Source organism: Ochotona princeps, chromosome 16, assembly GCF_030435755.1.
Source record: "Ochotona princeps isolate mOchPri1 chromosome 16, mOchPri1.hap1, whole genome shotgun sequence".
Classification (NCBI taxonomy): Eukaryota; Metazoa; Chordata; class Mammalia; order Lagomorpha; family Ochotonidae; genus Ochotona; species Ochotona princeps.
In genome coordinates this window covers 13,826,584-13,846,717 of record NC_080847.1, presented here as the reverse complement: position 1 = coordinate 13,846,717, position 20,134 = coordinate 13,826,584, and the positions used below count along the sequence as shown (strand labels likewise).

The window sequence follows — 20,134 nt, the reverse complement described above, 5'->3', positions numbered from 1 at the left end:
GACTCTCAAGCCCTTCCCTCCCTTCCTGTCCCGTTCTTACACGTAAAGTCAGGACCTAAAGTCACCTCGTAGCTGCGTTCACGCTCAATCTAGCTTCGTCCACACGCGCCCACGCAGGGATCGTCCCACAGAGGATGAACCCAGTGACTGAAAAGCCATAGCTTTCTCTGGCTTTCATCGCCCTCACAGTGGTCCCCATCAACTTTCCCTCCAGGGCTGCCGCTGTTGGGGGAGCCCGCGCGAGGGGGCGTCTGGGAAGTGTAGTTCTGGCGCCTGCCGCCGTCCGCGGGGTTGCGGGAAAGGCTCCGCGTGCGCAGGCGCATTTCCGGTTCTGCCGGGCCGCCGCAGCCATTGTCCCGGGCCCGGTGCGGCGGAGGCCACTCTGAGCATCAGGCACATCAACAAACAGATCGGTGTTGGAGAGAACCGAGCCTGCCTACAGGCGCGGAAGGAGCCAGCCCGTGACTCTGGGTGGCCTGAGGTTGCGTGATGCGGAGGCGGTGATTACCAATGCGCGGGTCGGGACGGCACTTCCGATAGGTTTGGGGGTGCCCGCCGGGTGCCGCTCACCATCCTGAGGTGGAGCGCAGCGGGAGTTGGGGGGACGACTGGGCGTGGCTGCTGAGGTGTCCAGGCGGTGGGCGGGCGAGCGGTTCAGCCGCCGGAGAAGGAGGCGCGGCAGGCCCGCCGCTCCCGGGGCGGAGGCGGGGCCGGTGGGGCGGGACGGGGTGGGGTCTGGCGGCCGCCTCAGCCGGTGAGTGTGCCCGGTCCTCTCTTCCTCAGCTCCTGTCGGGCTAGCGAGTCCGGGCGAGGCAGGCATGGCCCCGAGGCCTCCGACAGCCGCACCTCAGGTGAGCCACATGTTCCTAACCTCCTGGGATGTCCCATGCAGCGTGCCCCCCACCCAGAGGTGTTTTGTGATGGAAGTGGATAGGAGCGTCATTGTTCTCCGCCTGATGACTTGGAACCTCCTAGTCTGGGTGCCCAGAGCTGAATTGGGAGTGGGGGGCACCGAAGGGCTAAGCCAGGACGGGGAGGTGTGGAGAGGCGTGCAGGCTGAGGTGTTAGGAAGTTGGGTCGGTGTTGAGTCCTCAGAACCACGCCAGTATGAACTCGCAGAGGATGAGGTACCAGGACAGCTGTGGAGGAGGAGAGCCCAGCGTCTGACCCAGGGGCCAGGGAGACACCTTAACGGTCAAAGAGGATTGGGTGCAGTTTGCCTAGAAAGAGGCTGGAAATGGCCTTTCTTGGACAAGAAGAACAAAAATCTAAAACCTGCACTGACTGGCTGGCCCCGGGTCTTTCTTGCCTTTTTCTGCTTTTACAAATGTACAATAGATGCACACACACACACACACACACCGGGAAATTCAACCTGCACCTTACTCTTGTAAATGACACTGATTTGTGAACCTGTTTATTTTTGTAGCAGAGGGTACATTTTCTGGAAGCATTGCAACCCTGGGGTTATCCGTGGATTTACAGAGTTTATCGGTAAAAATAGAAGAAGCCGGGTGGTAAATGTGTGAAGCAGTCAAGATTGCTCCAGATGAAAATACCAAGGAGTAACATCCCTCAAAAACAGCTGATAATGTGGCTGCTTGACAGTGCTATTAGACGCTGCTAGGTCTACCAGCACCCATGTCAGGGATCCAGCTTCCTGGTAATGCACCTGCTATGAGGCAGCAGTGGGCGAGGCCTCGAGTGCCTGAGTCCTGCTGCCATGTGGGAGACCCTAACAGTTTCAGGGTTCTGGGTTCTATCTGGTCCAGCCCAGACCTTTGCAGGCATTTGAGGAGTGAACGAGCAGATAGCAGATTCTCTCTGTTTGGCGGCCTAGCAATACCGTGAATACCTAAGTTAAAAAAAAAAACAACTGATAATGTGCTTCAAAAGAAGTTTGTTGCTTGGGACAGCTGCATCCCTTGTTGGAGTGTCTGTGTTTGAGTCCCAGCTCCTCTTCTGATGCTGGCTTCCTACTCACACAGACTCCAAAAATGGCCCGAATAGTTGGGGTGCTGCCACCCATGAGCAAGATCTGGATTAAGTTCCCAGCTCCTGGTCCTGCCCCTGCTGATGTGGATGGCAGTCAACGAGTGTGTAAGAGATCTCTGTGTTCAAAATAAAATACTTCACAGTATATCGGAAATAATAGATACTATATATATATATATATATATATATATAGTATATATATATAGGCAACTGCCGGCACAAGGCAGTTGCTTGGTTTGAGGAATGCAGAGGACTGTCATGATTGCCTTTACAGAGTGTCTCCTCCAGGGTAGGAAGAATTAGGATGACTTAGCACCTCACCAGGTTGGTGGGGGCTGCCTTGGTAATGGAGAAAGCTGGTATGTGTTTGCTTGTTTGCTTTTAGATTTATTTTGCTTGAAAGGCAGAGTCAGAGAGAGAGAGAGTGATCTTTCTACTAGTTCACTCCCCAAATGGCTGCAACAGCTGGGGCTGGGTCAGGCTGAGGCCAGGAGCCAAGAACTTCATCTAGGTCTCCCTCATGGGTTCAGGAGCCTAAAGAATTGGGCCATTTCCTTTGGCTTCCCTTGGTGCATTAGCAGGAAATGGAAACAGAAGTGGAGCAGTCAGGACTCACCAGCATCTGTATGGGATACAGACATTGCAGACAGTGGCCTGCCTTTAGACATAGCACTGACCCCAGAATGTGTTCTGGGCAAAGACCACTTTAAATTTCACTTCTAAGGATGTGTTCCCCAAGTACTCTTAACTCAGTTATGTTCTGAAGGAATGAACCTACAGTGAGACTTTTTAGACAGAAATTTCTCTTTGTCAATGGTTCTGCTTCACTAAGTGTGGCCCCCCAGGAGAAAATAATGGTGAGTGACTTGAGTCCTTGGACTACCTATCTGGACAGTTAACTCCCCCCTGCAGAAGTGCAGCACAAGAGAAAATGAGATGGTACCATGTGCTGTTGCACAAGTTCAGAGGCCATTTGGGTTCAGAGAAGGGAGGGGTAGGAAATTGTTCCTGCACAAAGAAGTTCATTGAATAGGAGCAGAGGTTGAGCAAGTGAAAATGAGGTTGCTAGGGACAGAACTGAGTGAGGGACTGTGGGTCAGAGGAGGTGGGAAGCAAGCAAGCAGACGATGGTCCTGATCACGGTACACTGTCCTGTGAGACACGTGTGGGCTGCGGGAAGTGACTGCTGAGAGTAGGAAGGCGTTCGGATTCATTTTTGGCCTTACAACTCATTTGTTCTTTCATTTATTTTTTTTTTTTCCACTGACCAGGCCTGTGGTGTGTCAGGCCCTTGTCTGGGCGGTTGCAATATTTCAGTGAACAGTCTGTAAAGGACTCTACTCCCCCAGAACTTCTTCCATTCTAGAGAGGGCAGGTGGAAGAAGGCTTCAGTAATTAGTAAGTTGTGTAGTATCCTAGAAGGTGATGGTACCCCCTTAAGAGGGTAAAGAAAAAGGAGGGATAGATTAGGGGGCTTGAATGGGGAGGACGGAGTAACTTTTTTTAACTCTATAACCCAGATGTCTACACCCAGGGACAGAACTATAAATATATGTATATTTATGTATGTGTTTGTTTATGTATTTGAGAGACAGAGTTACTGAAAGAGGGGGAGAGACAGATCTTCTATTAACTGGTTCACTCCCAAATAGGCATAATGGCTGGGGCTGGAAGAGGCCTAAACCAGCAGCATGAAAACTTTCTAGGGGTTTCCCATAGGGATGCTGATTCCTGTGTACTTGGGCCATCATCCGCATCTTCCCAGACACATTAGGAGGAAGCTGGATTGGAAGTAGAGCCATCAGGAATCTAGTCAGCACTCATATGAGATGCCTGCATTATAGGCAGTGGCTTAACCCACAGCACAGGCCACAGGGTTGTGTTTTTTTGTTTTGCTGCATTTTTTAATTTGAGAGAGTTCTCATCTTCTGGGCTACTCTTAATTGAACCAGGGAAAGGCTGAACAAAGGAGCCGCCAACTCAGTACGGTTTTCCCATGTACATAGCAGGGACCCAACCACCAGTCATCCTTGGTACCTTCCAGGACCTGCACTTAACAGGGGCTGTGGACATCCCAAGTGACAGCTTAACCCACTGCACCACAGCACCTGCCACTCTGGTTTTTTGATGGTAGCCATTCTGGTGGATGTGAAGAAGTGTCTCCTCATACTTTTGATTTGTATTTCTCTTTTGGTCAGTTGTACATTCTTTCATATGCTTATTAACCATTTGTATATGCATACTTCTTGGAGAAATGTTAGGCTTTCTTCAAATTGGATTGTTTGATTTCCTTTTGTTGAGATTTAGGTGTTTTGTACCTATTATGTATATAAATCAATCAATATTATATACCTTTTAATAGAAAAATACATGTATTAAACCTCTTCTTTAGCGCCCCTGTATGTGATTTGGTGAATTTCCTTCTTTTCTCCCTATACATCTTTTCCCCTTAAGCATTTTTAGTGATAGCATTTTTAAAACTTTGTATCATTTTTATAAGGATTTTTCTCACTAATTTTGAAAAGATTTACTTATGTACTTGAGAGTTAGGTTCTGACATGGTGGCCTAGTGGCTGAAGTCCTTGCCTTGAATGTGCCGGGATCTTATATGGGCACTGGTTCTGATCCCGGTGGCCCTGTTTCCCAACCAGCTCCTGCTTGTGGCCTGGGAAAGCAGTGGAGGGTGTCCCAAAGCCTTGGAACTTGCACCTGCATGGGGAGACCTGGAAGAAGTTCCTGGCTCCTGGTTTTAGATTGGTGCAGTTCTGGCCATTGGGGTCACTTGGGGAAAATAAGTAAATCTTTGAAAAATAAATAAATTTTTGAAAAAAGAAAAAAGGAATGTTAGAATTATATATAGAGAGAGACATTTAGCTTGCTCTCCAAATGACTGCTATGGCCAGAGCTGGACAGGTTAAAGGCTGGGAGCCAGGAGCTTTTTCCAAGTCCCCATGTGGGTGGCAGTTTCACTGGTTCACTTCCTAAATGGCTACAATAGCTGAGCAGAGCCAATCTGAAGCCAGGAGCCAGGAGCTTCCTCTGAGTCTCCCATGTAGGTGCAGGGGCTCAAGGATTTGGACCAAACCCTTGCCTCCTTCTTAGGCCATAAGTAAAGACTGGATGGGAAGTGGAGCAGCCTGGACATGGATCAGTGCCCATATGGAATGCCAGTGCTTAAAGGTGGAGGATTGGCCTGTTGAGCCATGGCATTAACCCCCTCTTATGAATTTTTTATATATTTGTTTTTTCTTATTTTTTAAATAAGTTAATCTTTTAGGTTGAATGACAGGGCCTGGCACGGTAGCCTAGTGGCTAAAGTCCTTGCCTTGCACATGCTGGGATCCCATATGGGCACCAGTTCATATCATGGCTCCACTTCCCATCCTGCTCCCTGCCTGTGGCCTGGGAAAGCAATCGAGGATGGGCAAGAGCCTTGGGACGCTGCACCTGCGTGGGAGACCTGGAAGAAGCTCCTGGCTTTGGATCTGCTCAGCCTTGGCTGTTGCAACCACTTAGGGAGTGAACCAATGGATGGAAGATCTTTCTGCCTGTCTCTTCTCTCAAAAAAAACAAGTAGAGTAACTGGGACTCAAACCAGGTACTCTGACATGAGATGTATCCCAAGACACATCTTTTTCCTTCTTTCTTTTGTTTTTTTCTTTCTTATTCTGTTCTTCTTCTGCTTCTTCTTCTTCTCTCTCTCTCTCTCTCTCTCTCTCTCTTTTTTAAAGAAAGATCTTTACTAGTTCACTCTCCAGATGGCTTTAAAGGCCATAGACCATAATTCCAGAACTTCCAGATTTTTCATGTGTGTGGCAGAAACCAAAGTATGTAGGCCATCCTTTGTTGCTTTCCCAAGTATATTAACAGGGAGTTGGATTGGGAACGAAGCAACTGGAGCTTGAACTTGTGTGGGATGCTACCATTGCAGGCACCACCATTGGCTCAGCTCTGGCTGTTGCAACACTTTGGGGAGTGAACCAGCAGATGGAAGATCTTTCTCTGTTTCTTCCTCTCTCTGTAAATCTGCCTTTCCAATGGGGGGGGGAAAACTTGTGACTTACTGGATTAATCGCCATTTCTTAATTTTAATGACTTATTTTGTTTTGCATAAATACATCTTTTTTTTAACCAAATTCTCATTGAACATTATTTTCTAAAATTTTTATTATTTTGTAAAAAAATGTGTAAAGACTTATTTATTTTTATTGGAAATTCATATCTGCAGAGAAGAGAGACAGAAAGAAAGGTCTTCCATCCACTGATTCACTCTCCAAGTGGCCACAGTGCTGGAACTGAGCCAATCCGATGCCAGGAGCCAGGAGCTTCTTCCAGGTCTCCCACGTGGGTGCAGGGACGCAAGGCTTTGGGCCATCCTCAACTGCTTTCCCAGGCCACAAGTAGGAGCTGGAAAGGAAGTGGAACAGCTGGAATACAGACCAAGGCCCATATGGGATCCTGGCGCATGCAAGGCAAGAACTTCAGCCTCTAGGTTACCATGCTGGGCCCAAGATTTAGTTATTTATTTGCACATCAGAGTTACTAAGAGAGAAGGAAGGGCCATGCGGCGTGGCCTAGCGGCTAAAGTCCTCGCCTTGAAAGCCCCGGGATCCCATATGGGCGCTGGTTCTAATCCAGGCAGCTCCACTTCCCATCCAGCTCCCTGCTTGTGGCCTGGGAAAGCAGTTGAGGACAGCCCAAAGCTTTGGGACCCTGCACCCGCGTGGGAGACCTGGAAGAGGTTCCAGGTTCCCGGCTTCGGATCAGCGCGCACCGGCCGTTGCAGCTCACTTGGGGAGTGAATCATCGGACGGAAGATCTTCCTATCTGTCTCTCCTCCTCTCTGTATATCTGACTTTGTAATGAAATGAATAAATCTTTAAAAAAAAAAAAAAAAAGAGAAGGAAAGACAGAGAGAGCTTTGGTCTGTGGTTTACTCCCCAAACGGCCACAAGATCTGGAGCTAGACCAGGCTGAAGCTTGTGGCCCAGAGCTTCATCCAGTCTCCCACCTGAATGTAGAGACCCAAGGATTTGGGCCATCTGCTGATGTTTTCCCAGGTACATTAGTAAGGAACAGGACTGGAAGTGGAGCAGCTGGGACTTGAACTAGTGGTCATAAGGGATGCCAGTGTGACAGATGACAGCTTTACCCACTACTCCACAACACCATCCCCCAGAGTAAAGTCCCACCTAATTATGACAGATTATTATTTTCAGAACACTTGTGCAATTGAAAAGTCTTTTAATTTTTTTAAAGATTTATTTATTTTTATTAGAAAGGCAGATATACAGAGAGGAGGAGAGACAGAGAGAAAGATCCTCTGTCCGCTGGTTCACACTCTAGGTGGCCGCAACAGCTGGAGCTGCATCAATCCAAAGCCAGGAGCCAGGAGCTTCTTCCAGGTGTCCCAAGCGGGTGCAGGGTCCCAAGGCTTTGGGCCATCCTCGACTGCTTTCCCAGGCCACAAGCAGGGAGCTGGATGGGAAGCAGGGCTGCTGGGATTAGAACTGGTGCCCATATGGGATCCCAGTGTGTTGAAGGTGAGGACCTTAACCACTACGCTATTGCGCCAGGCCCTAATTTTCTTTCTTTCCTTCTTTCTTCCTTCCTTCCTACCTTCCTTCCTTCCTTCCTTCCATCCTTCCTTCCTTCCTTTCTTTCTTCCTTCCTTTCTTTCTAGCAGAGAGACACACAGGGAAAAAGCCCATCCACTTATTCATTCCCAAATTACAAAGAAGGGAGGGGTGTCAACGCAGGGAACCAACTCCCTGAGCCATCACCACTGCCTCCCAGGGTCTGCTGGAGTCAGGAGCTTGAGGATTGAACCCAGGTACTCCAATCTGGGACACAGAAATCCTCACAGGTGTCATTTGGATGAAGTAACCCTCTTAGGGAGAGTATTATTTCTTTCCCAGGCTTTGGTGTCAAGCACCTGTTTAACTTACAGAAACATCTAGATTGCTGTCCTGTGTGTTGAAACATCCATTTATAGAGTAGATGATTCAGAAATAATTTTCTCTGTGTACACCTCAATCATTTTTTACTGTCAACACTGGCAATTTTGAACACCTGTATGTCGTTAAGATTTTCCAGTTTCCTAACATACTGTTGTATGCTGTTTCACTGTGTGTTTGTCGTCGTCATCGTCATTGTTGTTCCTCTTTAAATTCCTTTTTGAAAATTCTGTTGAACTGGATGGGTTGGAGATTTTTCTGTGTGGCTGGTGTTGGAGAAGAACCAGCTTTTTGGCTGGGCATTGGTAGCATCATTTTTCTATTTACACACATAAACCAGAATTTTCTCATCCTGGAGGCGAGTCCTCTCTCAACCCCCCACCCCCTGCCAAGATGGGTCAGGTTTGCTGTACTGCTTCACTCAGCAGACATCTCTTGAGCACCTATGACCACTGAGTGATTCTTAACTACGGCCACCCTGCAAGTGGCACCTACAACCTGTGGGGTGGTGATGATTTCAGCCACGAGGCATTGGGGGAGGTACACACGCTGATTATAAGCTCCATGCCTGGTCTGTGTTCAATAAATCTTCGCTGCTGGGGGCAGGCGTTTAACACTGTAGTGAAAATGCTACTTGGAATGCCCACCTCTCAGAGTACATGGATTCGATCCTGTCTCTGGTCCCAATTCCACCTTGCTGCTAATGTGCACTGTGGCCCCAGACAGGTTGAAAGCAGTAGGTGAAGCTCAAAGTACGTGGATCCCTGGCAACCATATGAGAAACCTAGACTGAGTCCTTAGCTCACTGCTCTAGGCATTTGGAGAGCGAGCCAGTAGACAGAAGAGCTTTTGTTCCTTCCTTCCTACTCTCCCCACCCCCACTTTGCTTCTAAATAAAAAATAGTAAAATTTTAAAAATAAATATTCACTGTTGTTTTTTCATTGTGCACTTCCTGACGAGCTTTTAAAAGACTCTTGGCCAGGGCTTTCTGCATGTGGGCAATTGAGAACATTTGCCCAGGGTGATTCTGGACAGCCTAAGCTTGCTTATTGTGGACCCATGGCTACAGTTCTGAAGTGGAGATGTGGACTGAATGCTGAGGGAGAATGGGGATCTGGAAAAGCTTCGGGACTGCAAGGACCATTACACCTGTCCTGGAATGACAAGTAGAGCTGAAGGCAGAAATTGCATCATGGTGCTAGAGTTTAGCTGCAACCGATTATGTCACTGTTTGCAATGATGGCATTCCATATCAGAATGCTTTCTCAGATTCTAATTGCTGTGCTTCTGATCCAGCTGCCTGTTAATGGGCCTGGGAAAGCAGCAGAGGATGGCCCAAGTGCTTGAGCCCCTACTACTCAGGTAGGAAACCCAGATGGAGTTCTCAGTTCTGCCTTTGGTCCAGATCCAGCCGTTGCAGCCATTTGGGGAGTGAACCAGTGGATGGGAGATGTCTTTCTGTCTGTACTTTCTGTTACTCAGTCTTTCAAATAAATAAATCAGAATAGGACAGGTGAAGGTAAGGAGATACAAAACTGGATGATTGTACCAGGTAAAAGAGTCCATGTGACAGAGACATGGTATGTGTGGCAGGTAACAAAGTTTGAGAAAAAGATAACTCAGTAGCATGGAGAAAATGGCCATAAGTGGAGATCTAGAACATGCTAGCCAAAAGAAGTATGAACACATAATTTTAAATTTTGTTGTAGCCACAAACTTAGTAGTGTAATGTTATTTAACCTACAATATCTAGAATAGTATTTTGACATGTAATCACTTCTTAACTTGCTAATGAAGTGTTTTATGCTCTTTTTTTGGTGCTGATTCTCCAAAATTGGTTGTATTTTATACTTTGTTACACAGCTTGATCTAGTCAATAAACAGCAAAATTGGTGTGGCTAAAGCCTAGTGAGTAATGGGGGAGTTTGAATTTTATTCTTTTTTGGTTTTTGTTAAAGATGTAGCATTCCTTTATTTGAAAAGCAGAGTGAGAGAGGGCCTCCCTGAGAGGCCGTTGAACTTGAACTGGACAAGTGGGATGCTGGACTCTGTATGGTGTAAACTTTTAATTAGGGAATCTCAACGGAACTTGAGCTGTGGTTATGCATCAAGGTGAAGGAATTCATGATGGGGGAAGGGTTTGGGGTGAAGGGGGGGGAATCCCAGTCATGTAATGCAATGTAATTAATGAATAAATGAATATTAAAGAAAAAAAAAAAAGAAAAGCAGAGTGAGAGAAAGACAAGGAGAGACAGATCTGTTCATAGCTTCACTCCCAAGTAACCACAAAAACCAGTGCGGGCTCAGGCTGAAGCCAGGAGCCAGACATTTCACCCCAGCCTCTTACATTTGGTGGCAGAGGGCCCACATACTTGGACCCTCTTCTGTTGCCTTCCCAGGTCTAGTAAAGAGCTGTATCAGAAGCAGAGCAGAATTAGCATTCCAGAATGGGATGCCAACATCACAACCAAGGCTTAACCAACCATGCCACAACACCAGCTCCTGAATTTTATTCTTAGTCTAGTAGGGTATTCTGGAGTTTAGGGAGTGAGTCCCTCATAATACAGTTTACTATGGAACACTGTGAAACAATTCAAACAAATAAGGTAAAGTCATGTATGTTTCTTAGTTTTCATAGTTAAATGTAGAAAAAGTTGTTGAACAATATGAGCAGTATTTCATAAAACATGTGTATGTGTGTGTGTGTGTGTGTGTGTAAAACATAGACAGGGGACTCAAGTACGTAAACTAAACTGTCAAGAAACATTTTTTTTCTGGGGAATAGAGTGGGGTTATAAGGGTGGAGATGAGCTCTCCCTTTATATTCCACACTATTTTGTATAAAGGATGTGGAAGGGCAGCAAGGATTTGTGATTGAATGAAATGGCTTGGCTTTGGAGGGCATCAGGAAGATGTCTCACTGAAGATGCAGGTTTGCGGAAGTCACTGTCCCCATGGCTTTCTTCCTGGCCTCACCCCATCCTTTACAACATTAGGTAAACAGCTAGTGCATATAAACCATACATGGCCCCCTCAGGACAGCAAAACATGCAGTCACCACTCTGGTACATCCCACAGGATGCTCCTCGTATTTCCCCGGAAACATTGAATGTGATCCCACAGGAATCAGTGACATTCAAAGACGTGGCTGTGGACTTCACCCGGGAGGAATGGCACCACGTGGATCCTGCTCAGCGGACCTTATACAGAGATGTAATGCTGGAGAACTATAGCCACCTGGTGGCACTTGGTAAGGACCACCTCTCAGAGTCCTGCCTGTTGGTGGGAACCCCCTGTCTCAACTGCTGAAGTGTGTGCAATTTCTTGGACAACTGTGGGTGAATTCAGAAGCAGAATTCAACCATCTGTTTGGGATCAAGCTTTATGGGTATTGAGCCTGCCCTCTGGTGAAAATACCTTTATTTTACAAAAAACTGGAAATAGAGAGTTGATTGCATGATCCCTCAAGCTGCACATTTTTCTTTGGAGTTCCTGCAGATCAAGGACTAGCCCCCTTCCTTGTAAGAGCACCCTTTTGTGTCCGTGCATGTACAATCAAACCTTGTGTGTTTGCTCATGGGCAGGATATCAAGTCTCCAAGCCAGAGGTGATCTTCAAGTTGGAGCAAGGAGAAGAGCCTTGGACTTCAGAGGGAGAATTCCGAAGACCCTTTTGCCCAGGTGAGTGAGTGTCAGACCGGTGGGAATCAGTGCAGGGCATGGCATAGCTGGCCTGAGAGCTTGTGGATTTGCATCAGGAGCTGAAGTCATGTCCTTGGTAACATCCCTGTGTACGTCTCTGTGCCTCAGCAGGGGACCCTTGCCGTCAGTAGGTCTTAGAGAAAAAGGCTCCTCTTTTTTTCTCTTTTCTAGAAGTAGCCTTTTACCTTGCACTCAGAATACCATCTCTGCCTTGTCCTGTATATCCTTGCTGGATTATTTTCTCCTCAGGTGTCCTTAGGCACTCTTCATTATTTAATTATTTAAATGCCCCCTTTCTTCCTTGCTTAGGCAGGGACTGAACTCCTGTGTCTCCTCCTACACGGTTTTTTTTGCACTGCCCAGTGCCCTAGGCTTTTAGCAAATACCCGCAGCCTTGAGTCTTCCTCCCTTTGTCACTGGCCTTGAGATTCTTTCCCCAACTACACTCCTGTAACTTCAGCACTGTCTTCCTTCCAGCCCATATTTATGCTAAGTATTTTTTTTTTCAATTAAACAAAAATTTTTTTTTCTGGGCCTGGCACATTAGCCTAGCGCTAAAGTCCTTGCCTTGCAACTACCAGGATACCATATAGGCAATGGTTTGTATCCTGGCTATTCCACTTCTCATCTAGCTCCCTGCTTGTGGCATGGGGAAGCAGTAGAGGACGGCCCAAAGCCTTGGGACCCTGCACCTGCGTGGGAGACCTGGAAGAAGCTCCTGCTTCCTGGCTTTAGATCAGCTCAGCTCCAGCCATTGCATCCACTTGTGGAGTGAGCCAGCAGACAGTAGATCTTTTTCTCTGTCTCTCCTTTTCTCTATAACTCTTTCCAATAATAAATAAATAAATCTTAAATTGTTTTTCATATTATATGAAAGGCAGAGTCAGACAGAACAGAGATCTTTTGTTTACTGGTTCAGTCCCCAAGTGCTCCCAAAAGCCAGGCCACCCAGCTCCAACCCAGGAGAGTGGAAAATCAACCCAGTTTTCCCACTAAGTGACTGGGAGCCCAGGATCTGCCCCATCACCTTCTGTCTCTCACGGTGTGCGTCAGGAAGCAGCTGGACTCAGGAGTGGAGCTAACACTCAGACTCCACTGTGGGAGGCACAGGTCCCAAACGCCTGTGTCCTGTGCCATTTAAAAAAAAAAAAAAGATGTATTTATTTGAAAGGAAGAGTTACAGAGAAAGAGAAAGAAATCTTCCATTCACTCCCCAGCTGGTTGCAATGGCTGGGACTGGGCCAGACTGAAGCCGGAAGCCAAGAGATTCTTTCCAGTTTGCCCCTGTGAGTGAGAAGTCCCAAGGCTTTGGGCCATCCCCCACTACTTTCCCAGGTCATAAGCAGGGAGCTGCATCAGAAGTGGAATAAAAAAAACAAACAAAAAAGTAGAATAGCCAGGACATGAGCCAGTGACCATATGGGATGCCAGCATTTGGAGGATTAACCTGTTGAGCTACCACGTTGGCCCTGTCCCTGTTTTGAATGTAACTTTTTAAGTTTCAGTGTCAGCTCAGCTGGTAACTGCTATTTCCAGCAGCCACCAGAGCCGCAGGCACAATGTGGTCAATAAGGAATTCCTCAGCATGCATCTCCTTGCCAGAGACTGGATTGCGGACAGGCCTTCAATGACAGGACTGCAGTGTGACTGTTTAGGAGCCATTTGAGTACTTCTAAGCACTAGGTATGCCACATGCATAGAGGACACACATGGAGGTCAGGGAATGAATACAGGCAAAGTGTCTGGTGGGGAGGCCCACAGGCCAGTGCTTCGTTGGGGCTAAGCATTATCTGAATAGGTTTTCTGCAGGGAGTGTTAATGGGGGAGTTTAAAGCACTAGTTCCAGGCAGTCCCGCTGCAACTGAGAAATGGTCACTTTATGAGTAAATGTCACAATGATCTGTTAAATAAAGACTGTGGGGAAGCAGGCAGTCCAGCCTAGAAGATTAGAGAGAATCCCTCTGAAGTTTTTGTCTGTGACTATTTGAGGAGTTTGTAACATTGGAAGCTATGTCACGAGTGATTGAGCTATGTCATGAGTGTATTAGACATGAGAAATTACGCTTATGGTTAAATACGGGGTGTCAAGCCACATCCAATTAGAAACTCTGGCTGCAGTTCCTAGCAAGCACCTTGAGCTACCTTGCTTATCACCCATTAACCACCTGGTTCTGTTAGAAACCACTGCGTTTCTAACCCCTAAGGTCAGACACTATAATCAACTTAGTCTTTTTTTTTTTTTCTGGATGGGAAACCTGGATGGGTTCTCTTCCTCCTGTAAGAGGTGTATTATTATTTTCTCACCTTTTAAATTCTACATCCTAGACCAGACCCAAGGTTTATATTACTGTAATTCCCAGCTGGAAACACTCACTCTTTTTATAATACATTTTGGATTTTTAAATTATAGCTTTATTATGCGGTGATTCTAAGATTTTGGCATTGAAAGTGTACAGATCTGCAGTTTTTTTCTTTATTTGCAGAGCTGTGCCAGCACCACCACTGGCTAATTAAAGAATGTTTTCATCTCTGCCCAAGAAAGCCTGGGCCTGAGTAATCACCTCCCTTGCCCTATGTCTCTCCGCCTCTGCCAACCATCAGTCTACCTCTGTCACTACATAGATGCTTGTTCAGGACATTACATGCAAAAAGAAATCATAGAATGTGGCTGGCTTCTTCCACTGCATGTTTTGCAAGATTCATTCCTGTTGTAGCATGTGTCAGCACCTCATTTCTTTACATTGTAGAGTGATATTCAATTGCATAAAATCTTGATGAACCATATTAGATATTAATGCTTTAACTTCAAAAGTCTCCTACCTCTGGCAAAACTTTGCTGTTACTCCCTGAAGCTCACTGTAGAAAACAGAAACTCCCTTGATTGAAAGGTTTCGTCTCACACCTTCCAGTATTATTTTTCTGTTCCTGCTAGAATAAGTTCCCCTTAGGCTGGACTTCTTTTCACATTCTCTGTAAGTGGCATAAACTTTCCCTTATTAGGTAATACAAATATATTCTGCCCATCTAAAGCATCCATTTGTTGAGGTCAAGGTCTATTAACCTATAAAAACTAATATAAAAATCTATTTCTTCCTTCCTTAACTTTATATAACACTTATATAATCTCTGCTATACAAATTCAGATTTAATAATGTACTATTGGGCCCAGAGTGATAGCCTAATGGCTAAATCTTCACCTTGCAGGCACCAGGATCCAATAGGGGTGCCAATTTGTGGCCTGGCTGCTCCACTTTCCATTCAGCTCTCTGCTTGTGGCCTGGGAAAATAATAGAGGATTTCCCAAAGACTTGGGTCCCTGCAGCATGAGGAAGATGCAGAAGGGGCTCCTGGCTCCTGGCTTCAGATTGGCTTAGCTGTAGCCATTATGGCTGCTTGGGGAGTAAGCCAGCAGATGGAAGATCTTTCTCTTTTTCTCTCCTTCTCTCTATAAATCTGCCTTTCCAATAAGAATAAACACATCTTAGGGGGAAAAAAAGAAGGGTAATATCCTTTGAAAAGAATAATAATATACTGTCCAACGATCTTTCAATTTTTAATCAAAATGTTGGAATATAGTCTTAGATTTCAAGCTCCCAGAAGAAGAGTCTATTATTATCTTCCTAATGGTCTATGCCTGTTATAGAGCATATAAAAGCTTGTCAGAAATTACTTGATTGGTTGTTAGGGAATCTGGCTAGAGAAAGAATTTCCTTCTTCATCGAAAGCATTTCTTGAATGTCTTCCTTGGAAGGATTCTGAAAAAAATATAAAGCCTTCAGTTTAGAGTTGATTCTTGTTGTAAGGTAAGGAAGTCGGGGGTTGGGCCTCTTAATTGTTTTCTTTTCTTTCCTGACATGTTATTTTGAAAAATTTCAAATATAGAGAAAAAAAAAACAACTTCTATAGTGAATACCACATACCAATAAGATGATCATATTTATTGTTCACATTTTTTTATATTTGCCTTATTATCTCTTTATCCATCTGTAGTCTTATTATTTTTTTTCTGTATTCATTTGAGAAAGAGACTGTTCCTATCCATTGGTTCATTTCCCAAGTGTTCCCAGCAGTGGGGCTTGCTAGGGGCCTGGCCTGTGGAAGCTGGGAATGCAGTCCAGGTCTCCCATGTGGGTAGCAGGAACCTGGCTACTTGAGCCATTCCTGCTTCCTGCTAGGGAGCACAGGCCTAAGGGACACAGGCATCCTAAGCAGCAGTTCAATGGTGAGGTGAAGTGCCCACCTCCATCTTGCCTTTTGAAACATTTCTAAGAAAGTTGCAGGCATGAATGCATTCCACTCCTCTACATTTAAGCATGCATATCATTAAATAGAGCTCAATATTTTATGACTCATAGTGAAATGTACAACTTTTATTTGTATAATACAGTTAGCTTTTAAGAAATATATCACCATGTAACCTAAATTCCTATTAATGTGGAGCATTTCCAAGGCTCCAGGATGCTCCCTGGCCTTAGTTTTTAAATCTTACCATTCTTAGAGCCTAGGAATAATTGATTCTGTGTTGTTGGGATTCTGGGAGAAAAGCAATTTAGAGATCAATTTATTAGGCAGATGGGAATAAATCCCACTTGGTCAGTATGTAGAGGTGATTAAAGTTGAATCAAGAAAACTCGAACAGAACAAAATTAAAGTCCTATTTACAAGGGCAGAGCTGATCTGCCCTGAGAATATGTTTGGCACAGTGGTCAGAATGCAGCTTGGGACATCACCTTCCATGTCTGAGTGCCTAGGGTCAAGTCTGGGCTCCATTTCTGATTTCAGCTCTTGCTAATTGCACACCTTGGGAGGCAGCAGATGATACCACAAGTACTTGAGTCATTGCCACCCTTATGGAAGATCTGGACTGAGTGCTGGGCTCCTGGCTTTGTCCTAGGTCAGCCCCGGCTGTTGCAAACATTGGGGAATGAAAAGTTATGAAATGGAAATATTGGAAAGTTGCATTTTGTGGTGGGTTAAAGAATGGATCAGAAGCACACAAAGCAGATAAAATCTTACGAGATAGTCTGTTATGCTATTCCATTTTCCTCCCTAATGTCCATATGCTTACTTATGCCTTTGCACCCCAGGGAAGATTTTGTTTACTCTATAGACTTTCCGCACACTCTGGGTTGGCAGTCTTCATCATTAATTCTTCTTACTTTACTTTCCTCCATTTTAGCTCTCTCCCCACACCACAGTTCTAATTTCAGAACAGTCATGGGTAATTTGTATCTTTTTGATTTCCTCTATCCTTCTGTAGAAGTTTATGTCAACAGGAAGGAACAGGGGTCCTTTTCACCTTGGATTTTTTTCAGACTGGAAGACCAGGAGTGAAGCCAAGTCAACACGTCTTCATCGGGGCATAGCTGAAACACCCCGTAGCACAGATGGTCCCTCCACTGCCACCTTAGAAGTCACCTGTGATGTTAGTAGCCAGTTAGAAAGGCACCAGGACAACTGGAAGAGACATCTGAGGCCAGAGGCAGCCAACCAAAAGAAAAGTTTTGAGCAAAATAAATTTACTGAAGATTCTAGGTTGAATACAGACCTGCTTACACAACTGAACATTCCTTCAAAAATACGACCTAGTGAATGTGAAACATTTGGAAACAATTTGGGACACAGCTCAGACTTAGTTAATCAAAACAATGTCCTTGCAAAGAAAAAACCCTATAAATGTGACAAATGTAGAAAAGCCTTTATTCATCGATCATCACTTACTAAACATGAAAAAACACACAAAGGAGAGGGTGCGTACCCCAATGGCACAGATCAGGGACTTTATTCTGGGAAGAAGCATCATGAGTGTACTGACTGTGGGAAGACCTTCCTCTGGAAGACACAGCTTACTGAGCATCAGAGAATTCACACTGGGGAGAAGCCCTTTGAATGCAACGTGTGTGGAAAAGCCTTCAGGCACAGCTCCTCCCTGGGGCAGCATGAGAATGCTCACACTGGAGAGAAACCCTATCAGTGCAGTCTCTGCGGGAAAGCCTTCCAGCGCAGTTCCTCCCTGGTTCAGCACCAGAGAATCCACACCGGAGAGAAGCCCTATCGATGTAATCTGTGTGGGAGGTCCTTCAGACATGGCACTTCGCTCACTCAACACGAGGTCACACACAGCGGGGAAAAACCCTTCCAGTGCAAGGAATGCGGGAAAGCCTTCAGCCGGTGTTCTTCGCTCGTTCAACATGAGAGGACTCACACAGGAGAGAAGCCTTTTGAATGTAGCATATGTGGGAGGGCTTTTGGTCAGAGCCCATCCCTTTATAAACATATGAGGATCCATAAAAGAGGCAAACCTTACCAAAGCAATAACTACAGCATAGATTTCAAGCACAACTCAACTCTCACTCAAGATGAAAGTGCCCTGACTGAGGTGAAATCCTACCATTGCAATGACTGTGGGGAAGACTTCAGTTACATCACAGACTTCACTGACCATCAGCAAATCCATACCAGAGAGAACCCCTATGACTGTGAGCAAGCCTTTAGCCAACAAACGGTTTCTCATTCTGGAGAGAAACCCTATCAGTGTAACGTGTGTGGGAAAGCTTTCAAAAGGAGTACAAGTTTCATAGAGCATCACAGGATTCACACTGGAGAAAAACCATACGAATGTAATGAGTGTGGAGAAGCCTTCAGTCGACGCTCGTCACTCACTCAACACGAGAGAACCCATACTGGGGAGAAGCCCTATGAATGTATCGACTGTGGGAAAGCCTTCAGTCAGAGTTCATCCCTGATTCAGCATGAGAGAACTCACACTGGAGAGAAACCCTATGAGTGCAATGAGTGTGGGCGTGCCTTCCGAAAAAAAACTAACCTGCATGATCATCAGAGAATTCACACTGGAGAAAAACCCTATGCTTGTAAGGAATGCGGGAAAAACTTCAGTCGAAGCTCCGCTCTCACTAAACACCAGAGAATCCATGCTCGAAATAAGCCCTAGGAACCCTGAAATTGAGGGATGTATAGAAAGCTTTAGTTAACATGCTGTTCTAATTCAGGACTGGAGCGTTCCTACGGAGTTTGTGAATGAAATGACATATGTGTGTGTGTATGTGTGTTGTGTTTGAGAAAACTGTGCCACTAGACAGAATGTCTCTTTAATAAAAGCTACATTCTCATATTTGATTACAGACATCTGTTTAAAAAAAAAACAGCATATATAGCCAGTTGGAAGTGATATGCTTATATACTGGATTTTATAAAGCTTTTGAATATATGTCTGGAGGAGGTCACAAAATTTCGACCACTTGATGTATAAACCTTTTGTTTACAGTTTTTAAAAATAAATAAAGCTCCTCTAGTAATGACCAAAAATCATTTTAAAAATTGTTTGACAACTGCAACTCTTAAAGTAAATTCACTGTGGAAGCCAATTCCGCCTCCAGGAATTTGCCATTCAAAGAATTAGTTTAAGTAACATAACCACTTCACTGTACGGATGAATAGAGTAAAAACCAAAGATCAGAAGTAGTTTGCACAGTAGGTTACTGCCTATAACAGCAGGTCTCCTGAAAAGCTATTTTGAAATTTAGAGGACTTTAAATTTTGAAATGAGTCAGATACCCAAACATTTAATGAGCACCCATGAGTTGGACACAGAAGAATTCCTAAAAGCATAGAAACAGAAGTTATGTAAATTCGTCACCAGCTTATTTAAAGCAATTTGTTAGACATGTGTAAACCAAAATGTCAACAGTAACTGTAGAGAGTTGAATTTCTGGTGACTATTTTCCTTTTTCCCAGTTAGCAGTTTACTTGGAGCTAATGTGTCCATTTCATAGAACTATTAAGTCCCCTTGTGCTTTGCTAGACACTCCATGAAAATGCACTGCCCCAACCTTTGTATATCAGATCGGTAAGAAAACAACACAAAACTTAAGTGGAGAATCGTCCCCCAAATTAATTTTGTTACACAGAAGTAAAAATCCATTTACTTTCTTGCCATAGATTGTCTGACTCAGTTCAGAGAAACCACGTTATTGATTCATTTTGTGTGCAAATATTTTACCATAAAAACACCGGTTTCTTGGGCCCAGTACTGTGGCACAGTGGGTAAACTGCCCATGTAGGCAAACATTCCATATGAATGTTAGTTCAAGTCCTAGCTATTCCATTTCCCTATAATAGTTCCCTGCTAATGTGCCTGGGAAAACAGTGGAGGATGGCTCAAATGCTTGAGCCTTTACCCACATGAAAAACCTGGTTGAATCTTTTGGCTCCTGGCTTATCCTGGCCCAGTCCTGGCCATTGTTGCCATCCGGGGATTGAACCAATGGAGGGAAAACTGTCTGTCTCTTTATCTGTTGATTTTTCCTTTCAAATAAATAAATAAATCTTTTTTTTTTTTAAATAGCAGCTTGTTTGATTTCTTTGATGCTTTTCTACCAGGAAAACATGAAAATTATTTTACTTGGAAGGCAGAATTAGAGCGAGGTGTGGAGAGGTATCCATATTCTGGTTCATTCCCC

General features: G+C 45.0%; 2 protein-coding genes across 11 annotated transcripts in view; one reads left to right on the top strand and one right to left on the bottom strand.

Annotated features, from left to right (window-relative positions):
- Nucleotides 1–20,134, bottom strand: part of SMPD3 (sphingomyelin phosphodiesterase 3) — a 251,544-nt gene that overhangs the window by 170,833 nt on the left and 60,577 nt on the right. The gene's annotated exons all lie outside the window — the stretch shown is intronic.
- On the top strand, nt 164–18,763 carry ZFP90 (ZFP90 zinc finger protein). Of its 10 annotated transcripts, none has more exons than XM_058675039.1 (5): nt 164–518; nt 784–851; nt 11,032–11,203; nt 11,538–11,633; nt 16,437–16,576. In XM_058675039.1, exons 2-5 carry the CDS (start codon nt 819–821, stop codon nt 16,487–16,489), a joined length of 354 nt encoding a protein of 117 aa, XP_058531022.1. In that variant the 5' UTR covers nt 164–518; nt 784–818; the 3' UTR covers nt 16,490–16,576. The 10 variants fall into 10 exon arrangements, with proteins under 10 accessions (XP_058531022.1, XP_058531023.1, XP_058531017.1 ...); XM_058675040.1 differs by lacking the exon at nt 16,437–16,576 and adding an exon at nt 16,970–17,129 and having other exon boundaries at nt 165–518; nt 11,538–11,637; XM_058675034.1 differs by lacking the exon at nt 16,437–16,576 and adding an exon at nt 16,970–18,763 and having other exon boundaries at nt 183–481.

Excerpts from the sequence above, each read along its gene's own strand:
- ZFP90 (XM_058675034.1), top strand. The coding sequence starts at position 819 with ATGGCCCCGAGGCCTCCGACAGCCGCACCTCAG. Across the intron at positions 852-11,031 it reads CTCCGACAGCCGCACCTCAG|GATGCTCCTCGTATTTCCCC; the intron begins GTGAGCCACATG and ends TACATCCCACAG. Across the intron at positions 11,204-11,537 it reads TAGCCACCTGGTGGCACTTG|GATATCAAGTCTCCAAGCCA; the intron begins GTAAGGACCACC and ends GCTCATGGGCAG.